The following is a 15489-nucleotide window of genomic DNA, read 5'->3' on the forward strand; positions in this document are numbered from 1 at the left end:
TTTGTGGAACTGGCAGACATGAAAAAAGTCACAGCTGTTGCGCATTCAGTTTTGTTTTCCCCACTTCAAGTGGTTGTGTGGTTTTAGATATAGTTTATTGAAAACTAATTAAAAGGTGTACATGTTATATTTCGCTATGCTTTTTTGTACCTAAATATACTCTCTTTGATGTAGAAATATAAAAACTATGTTTTATATGCAAATCTAATAATCACATTCGATTTAAATCTAACTTTTAAAGCGAAAAACAAAAACAATTGTAGCTGATAGACTATAGAAACAACAACAACAGCAGCCCAGCGATTATTCTATGTGGCATTTGATGCTCAATTCCAAAGTTGTTTCAATGATTTTTCAAATCAAATATTTCACGTAATAAAGGTTCCACCTGGGAAGGGTTCACATTCAGATATACGTTTATGATGAATTTATTCAGACGCTCCACATCTGAAATTTTTTGTATCAATCGAATAAACGCGTTCTTTGCCTCACAGCCCGGATAAACGCTTTCCAAGTATCTTCTCAGAAGATAATAATAGGAATTCTGAAAATACGATCAATCAATATTATTTGTATTTAATGAGTAAGCGCACAATTTACTTGGTCCAGCCTAATGGCATCCTTGTGAATAAGACGCGCTCGCGCCGGTGAAAAAAGAACAATGGCACACATTATGAGAATAATGTTTTCATCCATTCGCCATTTTTCATCAAATGTGCTAATGAACTTTAGATGCTCTTCGTAGACATTCCCTTTGGCAAACTTTAGTAAATCGGTGCGTATGTTTGCCATATTCTCTTTGGTGTGTGGCACCTGTACAAGGAGTATTTGCCATAATTAACAAACATACTTATATGTGAAGAGAAAATGTCACTTACTTTCCAAGCACCTCGATCGTTGTCATATATCATCACTGAACGCATTATCATCATTTCGGTGCAGCCGCCTTTGAGCAAAGCCACCTGATCCTCTTGGCACATGTCCCGGAATGCACTGATCTTTTTGGCCATCTTAATGAGCCGCTTTATGGCCACTGCCGTTAGATTGATAAGCTGTAACAGTTTTGGACTTTGTCGCGCATCGTCGGGCTATGGGGTGAATAGGGTTGAATGTAAATTAAAATGATAACATTAATTATCACATCAATCGCGTTTGTCTATAAGCTATGATTCAATATTGAGAACCGCCACATTCGCTTATCAGAGCGTAGTACACCTGTGAGCTCTACTTTTTTCGAAATATATCAGTTTTCCTAATTAGCAGCACAAAATGTGCTAATCGAAACGGAACACCAGAGGTAAACAGTCAATACAATGACCATAAAGGCTACCAGTCAGCCAAACATGAAATTGGCTTTGCCTCTTCGGCCACTGGGGGTTATTTATGTGCGCCTGCTATGACTGGTGATAGTACGTTTTGTGATAGTACCGTTGAAATGATTGCGTGAGACTGATAAACCTATCAGCCGCCTGTAGTGCGTATTGCTGATATCCATAAATGTCTGGCCTAGCTCAGCAACAGGTGTGTGTATTTCATACATCATACATTGCCTAATGTTTTTTGTTTACATTGAGCAGGGTGTGCGTGCTGGGCACACAGAAACTGCCAGATGCACTGACTCATGCGCCAGGTGCTAACTGTCTATCGCCTTTGGCTGCGCCCGATTAGATAAGCAAGCGTGCAGGTGTGAGTGTAAATTTGGATTTTTGCTAAAAATATGGAGTAGGCGGTCACCTTAATACGCTCGTCGTTAATCATCAAGGCACTGAGATCTTCATCAACTGGATCGTAGAGGGCTTCACTGGCCAATCGTAACTCGCGCAGCTTCATCTGCTCAGCCTCGTTCAGGTCACGCTCCATAATAATGCTTGACGGTGCGCAAATTGGTTGCTGGTGCTGCAGATATTGCTGCGTGCCTTTACAGCCGCCATACGCCTGCTCCTGACTCATGTAGGATGGTAAAATGCCGCCAGCAGCATGATACAGTTCATCTTTGATGCGCGAAGCGGGGGCTTGCAAGCTGTTAAACGCCTGATACTCCAGACGTATGACTTCCGATAGCACCGACTCTATGGAGTTAATGCTGACGCTTCCGTCCATGCTGAGCTCATCACTAAAACTGGGCTGATTAAAGCCCTTTACATCGAACTCTGGCGAATTGGCTATGTAGGGCAAAGGATGACTGCTCGATGTGCTGGGCAGTTCGTCTGGCATTAAGGTCGTACTTGGTGACTGATAGTGCAAGTCAATTGGTATATTACTGGTTGGGCTAGCAATGTTGCTTAATGGCGAGGTGACCCCAGCCTCTCCCGTGTTTATGCTACTCATGCTCCCTGATGGACTGCCATGCAGCATGGTCTGTATGACAGTGTCCACGCGCATTGCCGGCGACTGTTTGTCACACTGCGGATTTTGGCCCAAATCCTGCTCCCCGCTGTCCAAGACATCTTTGTCCGCATTTCCATTTACAGGCTTCTGGGCAGTTTCTGTTGTCGTGTTTGTGCCATTGAAGATACGATTTAACATTTTAAGAGCCTCAGCAGGTGTGTTCATAAATTTGTTCATTATGTCAATGGCATTCTCCGGCGACTTCATCAGGTTTTGCATAAACTCTACTACGTCTTTAGGGGAATCGACAATCTTAGAAATTATTTCAAGGCCATCTGTCGGTGAACTCATAAATTTGGTAAATACTGTTAACGCATTGAAAGGCGAGTTCATAATTTTGCTTATAATTTTGAGTGCGTCACCTGCAAAAGTAAAAAAGATTAATACATTTTAAATACATTTTTGGGTACAAGTATATTTACCAGGATAATCGATCAAGTGTGATACAAGTTTTAAGGCATCTTTTTGTGATTCAATGATCTTCTCCATAACGGAGATAGATTCCTTTTGGGTACGCATTAGTCTGTTAATAGCTTGACAAGCGCGATCTGGATCAGCTACTATCTCGTCAACTAGTTGATCGGCTGTCATCAACAACGGGTTAGTTTCTGCACGCCGATCACTCGGTCTGCTTGTGGTTGAGCTAGCTGGTCCCGTGGGCCTGCCATTGGCGTCACTGTCGGGTGAGCCGCAGCTTTGGGAGTCTTGCGAGCCACCATACATGTCCACATTAGAGCTGCTATCGGCAACAGCACCGGCTACCTTGTTGTAATCGCCATCTGCGTCTGCATCGGATCCGCCGTGCTCCATCATACGGCGTTTGGCACGATTGTTTTCTATTTTTCGACGCTTGATTAGTTTGTCCTCCTCGGACATAATGTTTTCGCTTTTCATTCCAATATCCAAGCATTTTTTCAGACGGCACTTCTGGCAGAAACGGCGGGTAACCACGGTAATCTCACAATTCTGATTAAATGGGCAGGTGAACTGCTTTTTAGCCAGCGCATTGCGTCTAAAGAATGCCTTGCAGCTTTCGCAAGTAACGGCATTGAAATTATACCCCAACGCCTTGTCGCCGCACACGGCACAGTTCTTAGGGGGTGACATATTGCCGAGCCCTACCTCTGCCTCTGTTTCTGCTTCTGTCTCCCCAGCTTTCAATTAGAATTCTGATTGATTTTTTAATTGCTCTGCTTTGTTGTGGGCTGGCCGCGAAAACTTGCTTAGCTTTTAGCGATACTTCTTTTAATAGCACTTATGGTTGTTGTTCGTCCTCAAACATTTTCCTTTAAAAACCTGTTTAATTACACATTTCGCCCCGCGCTTTCAACACGTATAAATTAGTAAGTTTCGTTATCACCACATATTTTAATTAATGGAGCCCTCTTCTGTTGTTCTCGCACCGTGTTTGTGAAAGAACCATTCTCCGACTGAGTTGACACAAAACTATCGATACATCTCAGCTGTGAGTTGAATGTGTTCAACGTGACTGGCAAAAGTTCATTCATTAGCTGTGACTGCCTAAAACTCTAGCAAGTAATTATATTTTTCGTGTGCTGAAAGAAAAAATTGAATAAAATGAATCGCGTGAAAACACGGACTTCAAAAACCGGCGAAATTGTTGCGTACAGTGAGGGTGCCATTCGCAATAATATATCTGCGGTCGAGTATTGTCGTACGTCAATGGCTGCAATCTCCGGCTGCGCTGCTGGTACATTGATTAATTTAAATTAGCTATTGGCTGTTGTTGGTAACCCATATTCCCTTTATAGGTATCTTGGGACTGAGCGGAACTCTTGGATTCCTCTTTTACTTTCTGTCTGTTTTCGTACTCTGGCTGCTGGTGTTAGTCAAGTCGGGCACACAGTGGCGCAAGTATTTCATTAATCGCAAAAACCTACTGACGAACCAATTCATGGGCGGCCTTTGCACCTACGTGCTCTTCTGGACATTCTTGTATGGCATGGTTCACGTGTACTAACCATGCGAATAGACAAATAAACATAGCTTAAGATTCGGATAGGCAAAATGGACAAAACTTGGCTTTTTCTTCTATTTAGAACTAAGTTTGTACGACGGAAGCAGCTGCTGCTGTTCCAGAGCAGTCGCACCAAGGCGTTTTATTTACATCACAATCAAGTAATATATTAAGAACTGTTATGTTTATACCATCGATCGACAGATCATGTACCTTAAGTATTTTGTAGTTGACATTATTCAAACCCGTGTTGTGATCCCTCTTTCGTGTCATCTCCTTTTGGTTAAAGCACTTTTGTGTGTCCCGTTTGCGATGGTGGCGATTGTGTATATGCCTAAAAGAAAAAATCTTTTAATGCTATGAGTTGGAAATCAACACCCAGTGATGCTACCTAAAAGTATCGTTCACGCCAGTCTTAATGTTTTGGGGACGCGTGACCTGCAAGCCAGCGTCCCGAATTCGCACAAAAAATTCGTCGTCCTCTAATCCCCAGCCCCAGTATTGGTTAGACATTCCGTTCATTTGAGTGAAGTGCTCACGACGCACTAACAGAATGCCACCAACAAAGTTGTCGTAGTGGTATTTTGGATGTAATTTAGGCCCGGCGATATGCAGCGGCCCCAAGCTACTGGGGTACTCATATAATAAGTCTTGGTTGAGTGGCAATAGATCCACATCATGCATGGCAATATAGTCGTAGACATCGCTGGTGAAATGGAACCCAACATTGATAAGTGAAGCTCTATTGAATCGGAATCTGTCTACTTGATTCAGAACAAAGATATGATGCTCCACGCCCTGTTTACGTAAAAACTTTGTCAAATGCGGCACGAATTGAAGTAACTCCTCGAACCGGTCACGAAACGGCACCAAAATTGCCATTTTATGCCCCGATTGAGGGCTAATTAGATTCTTGCTCAGCTGCTCGCCTCCACCAAAGCTACTTAGAGGGTTCTTAAGCGGGCATATGCAATCTAAAATGAAAAATATGCCAATGTATATTTATAGACATTTATTATTAATCTTTTACCTGAGCTGAGCGGCATAAAACTGAGCACCGCAATGCCTCCAAGGCAAAAGGACAGGCCGCACACAAACAGCCAGTTTATTGTTGATATGTTGGCCATCTTCATTTAGCTTACTCTAATACTAAGTGTGGATCTGTGTTTTAACTACGTCACGCCATATAAAAAGAAATATATTGCATTAGCACCTGCAGTGCAGGCTGCCGATCGAATTTGCTTTTCAGCTGTTTTTGTCTGCTTTTGGTGGTGACACTTTGTTCGACAACAGGTACAGTTACTCGATAAGACCTATCGATAGGAACTGTACTGGCAAAGTATGTTTAAATATGAAATTTCAAGTGGAAAATCCGTTATAGGTATTTTTTTAATACAGTCTGCATGCTTAATGATCAGGGCCAATCTAGATTCAAATAGAATGACAATTAAAATTATAAGGAATTCAGTGAACCTATCAACTCAACCTTTGATAACCGAAAGTCGAGAGCATCAACAAACAATTTTATGGCAATAAAATTTCTTTCATAGGAGCAGGAATAACTTTGTTAAAAGGCTTATAATTTTGAATTGGTTAAAAAAATCAACTACTTTTATGTCTCTCAGGTATTAACACGCTCATCTCTACATTTCAATAAAAAGCGTTTTATTTATTTATAAGATTACAAAGAAAGCTTGCATATAAATTACGATAATTATGGAAACACAAGAGCTGTTCTTAAAAGACATATAAAATAAATAAGTTCTACATTAAAATTTATTTATTTATTTTTATAGTTAAATACTTAAAAACTGTAACTATATTTAGAGATTATATAAATCTAATTGTTGTTCATAATTATTGTGTGTGGTTTAATAACGCTTCGAAGTTTCAGCGTATCTCTAAAGCTCAAGCGACTGAAATATTTGATATTTGCAAATTGATGTTAGATGGTTTAAATTAATACCAACGCGGCATGTTGATATCCTACAAAATATAGTTTACAAATTTATTGACTACTTCAATATCTACGCTTTTAGTGCACTTTTCAATCAGTCGAGCAATAGCTATAGCCTACAGTTGATTCGGTTGCTTGTTATAGTGTCCGTTGTCAGTTGACTTTTAAAAAAAACTCTAGGTTAATTACGTTTTTTTTGTTTCCTACCACAGATGGATTTGTGCGTGGGTAGCGCAAATGCATTGACATCAACTTTAAATTCAATCCATTAAAAACTATGCAATTCGTAGTTCGTTTGTAAAATTGCTATAAAAACTAGTTTCGTTCGTTTGTTCATTTTACACATATTGTATATAAAAGTATAAAAGCATGGGAAAGTTCATAGAAGATATATGTATATATTTTTATCATTATCTCAACTCAATTGAACTGATCTAATTTGATCTTATTTTGCGCATTTTTTTAGGCGGATTTCGTTGCTCTTACAACAAAAGAAGACTAGAAGCAACAATTATACACAAAAAATAATAATGTTTAAAATAAGATGACTAAAATACTATAAAAGCGCATTGAAGGAAAGTATTGCTAATAAAAACAAACAAAAAGAATCGGCTTGTCCATAGTCAAAACGTCGGGGCTTCGTAAAGTTATTGATTGGGATACCATAATGTTCTGTTCGAGGTTTTGAGAGTCTCCTGAAAGCATGGGACCACAAAGAACAACTTTACAAGGCGCATCGTACGATGCTATGGTTGGCTATATATGGGGTTCTTTCAAAATATATAAGTAATTCATTTTTAGTGAGCGCGTTCTAAATTAATTGCACCTATACTATGTATACAGTACAATATCACTGGTTGCTTCGTGACGTAACCTATTCCGAAACAAATTGAAAATCAATTGAAAAAAGTGCGAATATCTAATGGCAAATCTAAAGTTACAAATTTTCTCATTCGATCTGATATTATTTGAATCTAATCAAGTGGGGTCGCAATATTTTCACCAGTTTTGGCACCTTAGTTTTTTTTTTTTGTGTGTGAGATTTTTTGTTTGGTTTTTATATGTTTTGTTTTGTTTCTGTTGCTATTTCGGAGTCTATTATTTCTATTTTCTGGTTGTTCCTTCAAAAAACGTGAGGAATGCAGCTCTGTGGGTGCAATTTGGGCTGTTTGTTCATCTGTGCTTCTGATTGTTTAGTTTGCAGTGCTTAAAAATTAGTTAAAACTATTTTTAGTGTGCATGGCTGGTGGTTCATCTTTTACGGCCAGTCGTAGCTGATGCCATCATTTGGGCCGTTGTTGGATTCGGGACGCAGCGCTGTGGGTCGCACTTCATCTGGCCATCGCCTCCGCAGCTGAAATTTGTTTATAAGAATTAATTATCACGGATTCATTGGATACAATCCATTTTATACTCACATGCAGCTCATGCAAGGACCACTCGTTGAGTGGATGGGTTCGCCCACCATGTACGAACGGCCATTAATGCTGCAGCCGGTGCGAGTCACTTCACTGCCATGGGATAGGCTCGTCATGAACGGTGGCAGTTCGGTGCTAGTTGTTGTCGTGCTTGTCGTAATATTAAGCACGGCGGCCATGGTTACGGGACACTCGTATCGTGGACAACAGAAGCCAGTGATTTGCTCCTCGTGACAGCCAGCTATTGGTGGCGGACAAGATTGTTGCAAGCAGATGATGTCGCTTCTGAAGCAGAAGCAGAAGTCGCAAGGATCGTCGCGTGGGATTTGCTGCGCTGAAACGTAGATTTTGCCTGCATAGCGACAGGTGCCTGGGCCGAACACCTCCTCTTCGTCGTATTCGTCTTCTGGGTAAGATGGATATTGTGGCTGATGACCATATGACGGAGGTGTAATCGACTCGTGTTGTGGGCTAGACGGGGAAGTTGTTGTGAGCGGAGACTCGCTTGTTGATGTCTCAGTGCTCTGCTTCGTCGGCGTAGCATCAGTTTTCTCTTCTGACACTCTGTCAGCGATGACTGGGGAAAGTGTAGTGCTGAAGCGCTGGGCGAACAGTGGATGTATCGTTGTAATACTGGCGACATCTGGTTGTGTTGTAGGAGTTCCCTCGCTGGATACTTCTGCAGATGTTTCATCATGGGCAGCAGGTGTAGCTGTTGCCTGTGGTAACTCTGAGACAACAGCTGGAATTTCTTCCTCATCGACCTCAGGTTTCTTTTTGGCAGGCTCTGTAACGGTGTCCTCAGATTCTGCAGACTCTGCAGCTTCTTCTCCCTTATGGGTATCCTCAGATACAGTAGTATGTTCCTCCTCCGACTCAACAGACTCATCTGCATCGTCGGTCGATTCCAAGCTGGGACTAACTGCTGGAGCTTTAGTCGATTTTTCCGTATCGGATGGTGCATCAGTTTGAGTCTCCGTTTCTGGAGCCTCAGTAGATTTGCTTGGGGTTTCCTTTTCGAGACCAGGCTGTGCAGTTGCTGCCACAATATCTTCATCGTCCACAGGTTGCTTAGTTGAAGTTTCATCTCCTGTTGTCGTTGGCGTTGGTGTTGGTGGCTTCAGTTTGGCATCAGTAGATTGATCAGTGGTGCCTTCATGCTCAATATCACTTGGCTCGGTAGATTCCTCACCCACGTCTTCTGTATCAGATGGTTTCTTGCTAACTTCACTAGTTGTTTCAACATCAGCAGCAACTGGGGCAACTGTAACAGCAGTCTTATCCGCATCTTCAGCTGAAGTTGTGGCAGATTCTGTGACAATCTTTTCGTCTTCACTTTGAGGAGGAACAGTCTGTGATACGACATCACCTTCAGCACCAGGAATATGAATCGCAGTGGCTGTAGTGTCCACTGCACTTTCCGTTTTGGGTGTGGTGGGAATACGAGCAGGCTCTTGGTCCTCCTCGGACTCGGGTGTTGTTGAAATGGTATCCTCAACGGCACCTTCTTCTGCGGCACCCGTCTTATCACTAAGCGGACGGACTGTGGTACCCTCTGTATCATCGTCTTGAGCAATAACCGCTGGTGCAGCCGTACTGACATCAGACTCCTCATCAGCAGCCGAAGTAGTGACTTCCACTTTAATAGAAGTAACAGCAGGGGTAGTTGGTTGTTGAATATCGTCATCAGAAGATGTAGCAGTGGAGATAATCTTCTTATCGTCTGGACGCACGGTTGTAGAATCAAGATCCTTATCCCCTCCAAGCTCATCCGTAGCTGGGACTTTGGTTGGGTATGTGTCCAATGGCTTATCGGCTGCTTGCGAAACTGTGGTCGACTCTTCGCTATCATCTGGCTTAGGTTGAGTTTCATCCTGAGTGGGTACTTTAACAATCTCTTCTTCGGCAGGTGTAGTGGTTGTTGAATCAGATTTATCAACTGGCGCTGCTGTCGGGAACACCTTAGTAGGAATATGTTCTTCTTCCTCTGACGATGGAGCAACTGTCGTGGAATCAGTGTCTGTAGGTGGCTCTTGATCAACTTCTTCATCGGAAGTACTCGGTGTCTTAATATCCTTTTCGGGCGCAATCGATGATTGGGTTGTAGACAAAGACGGGAATTTCTTGTCCTCTGTAGCTTGTGGTTCAATAGTGGTTCCGGCGTAGCTTTCTTCCATGCTATCCCCTTCATCAGATGTGGGAGGAATCTTTTCATCAGATGGTTTAGAGGGCACTCCTTGCAAAGCAGGCGAAACTGTAGTAAATTGCTCCAAGTCAATATCAGTATCCTCTGGAATCTTAGTTGAGGACTCTGGAACCTCTTCGATAAGAGATTGAGGAGTTGTTGAAGGAGTTTTATCTTCGGGCAGTTCACTTTCCAAAGGCGTTTTGGAACCTTCAATGTCAATGGGCTTGTCTGTACTTGGCTCTTCCTCAGTGCTGGGTGCAACAGTTGTGACGTCAATCGCAATCTCTGGGGGTGCCACTGAGGTTGATGTACTTTCAGCAGGCGACTGCTCTTCTTCTTTGCTTGGAGTTTTTGGACCAATGGTTGTAACCTCATCAGTCTCCGATGTTGTGGAACTCTCTTCTTCCTCTTTGTCTGATGTTTTCTTGGTGTGATCTTGCACGGAGGGAGCTGCAGTTGTGGACTCTTCGAGTGGAACTTGTGGTTCCTCATCCTTGACTGATGTGGACACCGTTGTAGACTCTTCATCTTCTTGATCCTTCGCATCAGATGGTGTAGATGTTGAGATTGCTGGCACCTCAGTATCAGGTTTATCATCTGCCTGAGATGGAAGCACTTCATCTTCTGGTTTCTTAGATACATCAATAACTGGAGCATAAGTTGTATAGGGCTCCTCCTCCGATTTATCCTCTGTTGACTTTTCAGGTAGAGTTTTATCCGTCGTATGACCAAGTGATTCTTCCTCATCTGCAGATGGCGAGGCTGTAATAGATGGCTCATCCTTATCAGCAGTTGGAGAAACAGTAACTGAAGGTACTGATGCGAGTTCGACTTCATCCCTGTCAGTTGCAGTTTCACCTTGCGATGGTTTTTTATCATCTTCTGGTACTGTTGAGGGCACAGTTGTTTGGAACGGTGCAAAGTCGTCTTCAGGAGACTTGGTAACAGAAACGTCGTCTTCCACTTCAGATGTGGGCTTTTCTGTCGACAAATCACTTTCTTCATCAATTGCAACAGGAGAGACAGTGGTTTCATCCTGCACCTTGCTGACAGCGGGAGTGGAGGGAGATTGATCATCATCCATTGTGGAAACCTTGTCTGGAATATCTGAGCTTTGCGCTGGTTTCTTTTCAATAGTGGACTCAGTGATTGCCACCTCATCTGTGGGTTTCTTTTCATCTGCCTCCGATACATCAGGTATTTCCGTGGCTGCCTCTGGGATAGAGAGTTTCTTTTTGTCTTGATCTTCTTCGGCCTCAGGGCGAGCAGTAGTCGGAGCAATACTGTCTTCAGGGCTATAAGGCTTGCCATCTGAAGATACAGAACCTTCAGCAGGTGAAGCAATAGTCGTGAAGTCCTCGCTCTCAGATGGTGTGGTCGTGGATGATCCGGGAATCTTTTCAGAATCTTCAACTTGTTTCTTATCAATTTCTTCTGCTTCTGTGGATGAAGGCTCTTCTTCATATTTACTAGTTGTCTCAGCAGATGTAGGAACAATTGTAGTTGCGGGAATCTTGTCTTCGGCGGCTCCCAATTTTTCGTCAGCGGGTTTCTCTTCTTTAGTCTCATCATCACTTGAAATGGGAGCAGTAGTTGGTGTAGCCATCTCATCATCTGTCTTCTTTTGAGTTTCATCTGCAGCTGAAGCGGATGTTGTTTGCTCATATTCTGATTGACTAACAGTTTTCTCTGTTGTTGGCACTGCAGTTTCCTTGACGCCAGCATCTTCAGGTGTGGGCTCCTTCTCATGAGGTTTCTGAACTTCCTTCTCAGGTGCAGGAGTAGCATCCACCATTTTATCGCCTCCTTCTTCAGTTGGTTCCTCGTCAGTTGGCTTCTTAACATCCTTTTGTGTTGTAACCTCTTCGGAAACGGGAGTTTGTGTGGTTACGGGTAAGGCTTCTTCATCTGGCTTAACATGTGACATTGGCAGCTCAGTAATGCCAGAAGGTATAATGACATCCTTTGGTATGTTCTCAGTTGTAGCAGGCTCCACGTCATGACTTGTTTCGGGAACGATGGTTGTTGACTTGGTTTCATCAGAAGTTTCAACGGCTTTCGGAGTAGTGGAATCAGACTCACAAATGTACGTTGGGCAGCAGCCGTTAGAATGCTCGGTATCCAGAACACAGTTTTCGCTATCTGCAGGAATTCTGCATTCCACTGGCTTGCATGAGACAATACTGCTAATACATTTGCAGGATATATCGCAGGGAGTGGTTGCTGGCACATCGGAATTGTTAGTATATGTTTTGCCCTCAACCAGGCAGTCACCTTCACCAGGTATACCACTCGGCAGCTGCATATCAGGCATTGCTGCTGCTGTTGAATCCTCTTCTGAACTGGGTGCCAATGTTGTACTCTCTGGGGTGAAGTCGTGACGGGTATCAATTGGTCCTTGTTTCTCAGGTATGACCTTAGCAGGCTCAGATGATTCCTCCTCAGATGTGGATGCAGTGAGATCCTCTTCACTGGTTTCTGGGATCTCGGTGCCTTTTGGTTCATCTTCCGACACAGGAGGCAGATAGAGTGTTGACGGCTTATCGGTTGTGGCTTCCTCACTTTCTTCAGGTTTGGCCGTGCTTTGATCAGCTTCAGTGATAGTAGGAGCCATATCAGATTTGACAGGCACTGCTTGTGTAGTTTGCTCTTCAGTGGGCTCTTTACCAAGTGTTGCACTAGTGGAAGAAACCATTTCTTTTTCTGCTTCGATAGTAGTAGCTTCCTCAGTGTCATCCTCGACAGATTCTTTCTCGTCGCTTTCCTGGTCTTCAGGTTGCTTGGGAGAAGCTGTGGTGCTTTGCACAGCGGGTGTCTCTTCTTCTGAGCTGACGTCTGAGGTATCCTGCTCACTGACACCTTCAGTGGTAGATGATGAAATATAAGCTGGCGTTGTTGTTGTCTGAACAGCTTCCTCTTCTGTGGAGTCTTCGTCAGACTCTGTTGTCTGGTCCTCTTCAGTTTTAGGTGTGCTTGGCTTGATGGGCTGGGCAGCTGGAGTTGTACCCTTAACCTCCTCTTCTTCGCTGGTGGTGTCTTCATCAGAAGTTGTGCTAGGAATGACTTCTTCCTCGCTGGCATCTCCAGTGGGCTTAACAACGTCCTTGTCCTTCTCGCTGCTAACTTCTTCAGCAGATGGCGTAGTCTGGATAGAAATATCTTCACCGGCCTGTTCAGCAACAGTTGTAGCTTTTTCAGTATCCTTTTTAATATCCTCGCCTGCTGGAGTCGTAGACTTGATAATTTCATCCGCAGCAGTAGATTCAGTGAATGCACTGACATCTTCAGCAGGAGTTGTGTCCCTAGTAATATCAATATCAACCTTTGCAGGCGTTGTCGCCTTTTCAGCCTTTTCATCAGTAGCACCAGCAGGAGTTGTAGCTCTAACAATATCATCCGTACTCTCCTTGGTAGTATCGATGCCCTCAGCAGCGGGAGTTGTAGCCTTAACAATATCTTCTTCAGGAATTTCATCTGCGGCAGAAGTGTCGGGCTTCCTAGTATCCTGTTTAGCAATTTCTTCTCCTGGGGCAGCAGTTGTTGCCTTGATAATATCTTCCTCATCACTGACTTCCTTGGCTGGCGTTGTTGCCTTGACAGTGTCTTCTTCCTTCTCGCTAACATCAGCGACTGGCGTTGTTGTCTTGACCTCATCCTCATCTTTTTTGCTATCTGCACTTGGAGTTGTAACCTTGATCTCATATTCAGCAGCTGGAGTTGTACCCTTTGCAACCTCTTCCTCATCAACTTCAATTGCTGGAGTTGTAGCTTCTTCCTTGTCGGTAACATCTGAGGCTGGAGTTGTCGCTTTGACAGCATCTTCCTCTTCGGGCTGAGAAGCTGTGGATGTACCCTTGTCGCTAACATCTGAGGCTGGAGTTGTTGCTTTGACCAGATCTTCCTCATCGGGCTGAGAAGCTGTAGATGTACTCTTGTCGCTAACATCTGAGGCTTGGGTTGTAGATTTGACAACATCTTTCTCATCGGGCTCGGAAGCTGTAACTTCTTCCTTATCGGAAACATCCGTGGCTGATGTTGTAACCTTAAGGTCGTCTTCCGTATCAGTGTCAGCGGTTGGAGTTGTAACCTTGAAGTCCTCATCCTTATCTGCAGCAGGACTTGTGGCCTTGACATCTTCTTCCTTATCACTCTCTGTAGTTGGAACGATGTCCTCAGTCTTGTCGCCAGAGTCAGCGGCTGGAGTTGTGCCCTTGGCAACTTCTTCGCTGTCGCTAACAATTGAGGTTGGTGTGGAAGACTCAATTTCATCAACCTTATCACTAGCCACTGCAGCTGAAGTTGTCGCCTTGACACCATCTTCCTTATCCGTAATGTCAGTTGGAGTTGTAGGCTTGGCAATTTCTTCCTTATCGCTAACATCTGGTGCAGGAGTTGTACCCTTAATATCATCTTCCTTATCGCTAATGTCAGATGTTGGAGTTGTAATCCTGGCGACATCGTCTGTTTCACTAACATCTTCACTTGGAGTTGTTGCCTTCGAAGCGTCCTCTTCATCGGTGACTGCAGAAACTGGAGTTGTACCCTTGGGAACATCTTCCTCGCCAGTAAGGCCCACAGATGGAATTGTCTCTTTCGGCACTTCCTCTTTGTCGCTAACATCAACAGTAGGTGTAGTAGCGTCCTGACCATCTTCAGCAATACCGGTTGGTGCAACAGGTGTGGAAGTCTTGATAATATCTTCTTCACTTTCGGGGCTGGTTTCTTGGGATGAAGGTGCGGATGTAGTATCGACTTCCCCGCTACCTTCCTCCGATAAAGTGGGTGTCGTGTCTTCTCCGCTTCCCTCTTTAGTTGGCTCTGCGGGCTTGTCAGCTCCCACTGCTGGAGGCGTTGTCGCCTTGCTGACATCCTGCTCTCCGCTACCTTCTTCGATCGACGTCGTAGAAGACTCTGCTGGAGTATCAATTCTAGCATCCGTGACCACAGTAGATGTTTCGGGTTCCTTCTCCTTAATCTTATCGTCATGAGTCGGAGCGACTGTGGTCTCCTCTTGATCAACTTCACCACTGCCAGCTTCCGCAACTGGACCCTCGGTGATCGCGTCCTCATCCTTCTTCTTATCATCAATGTGTTCTTGCAAGTCGAGATCCTCCTTTGGTATTTCTCCGGGTATATCCTTAACTGGCGTTGCTGTAGCAGTTGGCTCCTCATCTCGGCTTGTCTCCAGTGTGGTGGATTCAATGCTGTCAGTTGTGGTACTATCATCATCACAAATATAGTTGCTCGGACAACATTCGCCCTCGGCAGCTGGCATAGCACGACAAGTTTTGCCACTGGCGGTACTCATTGGCATCTCGCACTCTTGGACGGCACACACAATATCTCCGCGCATGCAGTAACAATGCTCGCAAGCATTCTTGCCCTCGATGGAGGCGCCATCGGCGAAGGTCTCTCCGTTGTGGATGCAATCCGTCGACACGGCCGGAGTCATAGTAGTGGTCAGAATAAATCCAGGTGTTGGACGAACTGTGGTCGTTGTTGTAGAATGGTCCTCCAGCTCCAGAACATCGTTCTCATGGTCTGCGAAATACAAAACGTA

General features: G+C 43.9%; 4 protein-coding genes across 5 annotated transcripts in view; 1 reads left to right on the plus strand and 3 right to left on the minus strand.

Moving 5' to 3' along the window:
• Positions 1-49: 49 nt before the first annotated feature.
• Positions 50-3818, minus strand: LOC6574974 (nuclear hormone receptor HR96). The gene is made up of 5 exons (XM_002000965.4): positions 2811-3818; positions 1735-2750; positions 879-1088; positions 601-813; positions 50-544 (listed from the first exon to the last, which is right to left on the minus strand). Exons 1-5 carry the CDS (start codon positions 3493-3495, stop codon positions 344-346), a joined length of 2325 nt encoding a protein of 774 aa, XP_002001001.1. The 5' UTR covers positions 3496-3818; the 3' UTR covers positions 50-343.
• Positions 3819-3881: 63 nt separating this feature from the next.
• Positions 3882-4421, plus strand: LOC6574975 (ER membrane protein complex subunit 6). The gene is made up of 2 exons (XM_002000966.4): positions 3882-4099; positions 4161-4421. Exons 1-2 carry the CDS (start codon positions 3967-3969, stop codon positions 4367-4369), a joined length of 342 nt encoding a protein of 113 aa, XP_002001002.1. The 5' UTR covers positions 3882-3966; the 3' UTR covers positions 4370-4421.
• On the minus strand, positions 4403-5640 carry LOC6574976 (beta-1,4-galactosyltransferase 7). Its single transcript, XM_002000967.4, has 3 exons — positions 5397-5640; positions 4758-5340; positions 4403-4700 (listed from the first exon to the last, which is right to left on the minus strand). The coding sequence occupies exons 1-3, from the start codon at positions 5497-5499 to the stop codon at positions 4451-4453; spliced, it is 936 nt and encodes a 311-aa protein (XP_002001003.2). The 5' UTR covers positions 5500-5640; the 3' UTR covers positions 4403-4450.
• Positions 5641-6010: 370 nt separating this feature from the next.
• LOC6574977 (mucin-2) overlaps positions 6011-15489 on the minus strand; it is a 41568-nt gene continuing 32089 nt past the window's right edge. For both annotated transcript variants that reach the window (XM_002000968.4, XM_044007914.1), the window contains exons 7-8: positions 7742-15470; positions 6011-7677 (exon numbers count right to left, since the gene is read on the minus strand). In XM_002000968.4, coding sequence (XP_002001004.2) covers positions 7575-7677; positions 7742-15470 — 7832 coding nt within the window. In that variant the 3' untranslated portion in view covers positions 6011-7574. The remainder of the gene's footprint in view (positions 7678-7741; positions 15471-15489) is intronic.

The sequence above is a fragment of the Drosophila mojavensis genome, unplaced genomic scaffold, assembly GCF_018153725.1.
Source record: "Drosophila mojavensis isolate 15081-1352.22 unplaced genomic scaffold, ASM1815372v1 contig_231, whole genome shotgun sequence".
Taxonomy (NCBI): Eukaryota; Metazoa; Arthropoda; class Insecta; order Diptera; family Drosophilidae; genus Drosophila; species Drosophila mojavensis.

Coding starts and splice junctions, on each gene's coding strand:
- LOC6574974 (XM_002000965.4), bottom strand. CDS start 3,495: ATGTCACCCCCTAAGAACTGTGCCGTGTGCGGCGACAAGGCGTTGGGG. Junction 2,751..2,810: donor ACACTTGATCGATTATCCTG/GTAAATATACTT, acceptor TTACTTTTGCAG/GTGACGCACTCAAAATTATA. Junction 1,089..1,734: donor TTAACGACGAGCGTATTAAG/GTGACCGCCTAC, acceptor TTCACCCCATAG/CCCGACGATGCGCGACAAAG.
- LOC6574975 (XM_002000966.4), top strand. CDS start 3,967: ATGAATCGCGTGAAAACACGGACTTCAAAAACCGGCGAAATTGTTGCG. Junction 4,100..4,160: donor AATCTCCGGCTGCGCTGCTG/GTACATTGATTA, acceptor TTCCCTTTATAG/GTATCTTGGGACTGAGCGGA.
- LOC6574976 (XM_002000967.4), bottom strand. CDS start 5,499: ATGAAGATGGCCAACATATCAACAATAAACTGGCTGTTTGTGTGCGGC. Junction 5,341..5,396: donor TTTTATGCCGCTCAGCTCAG/GTAAAAGATTAA, acceptor TTTTCATTTTAG/ATTGCATATGCCCGCTTAAG. Junction 4,701..4,757: donor GGCGTGAACGATACTTTTAG/GTAGCATCACTG, acceptor TTTTTCTTTTAG/GCATATACACAATCGCCACC.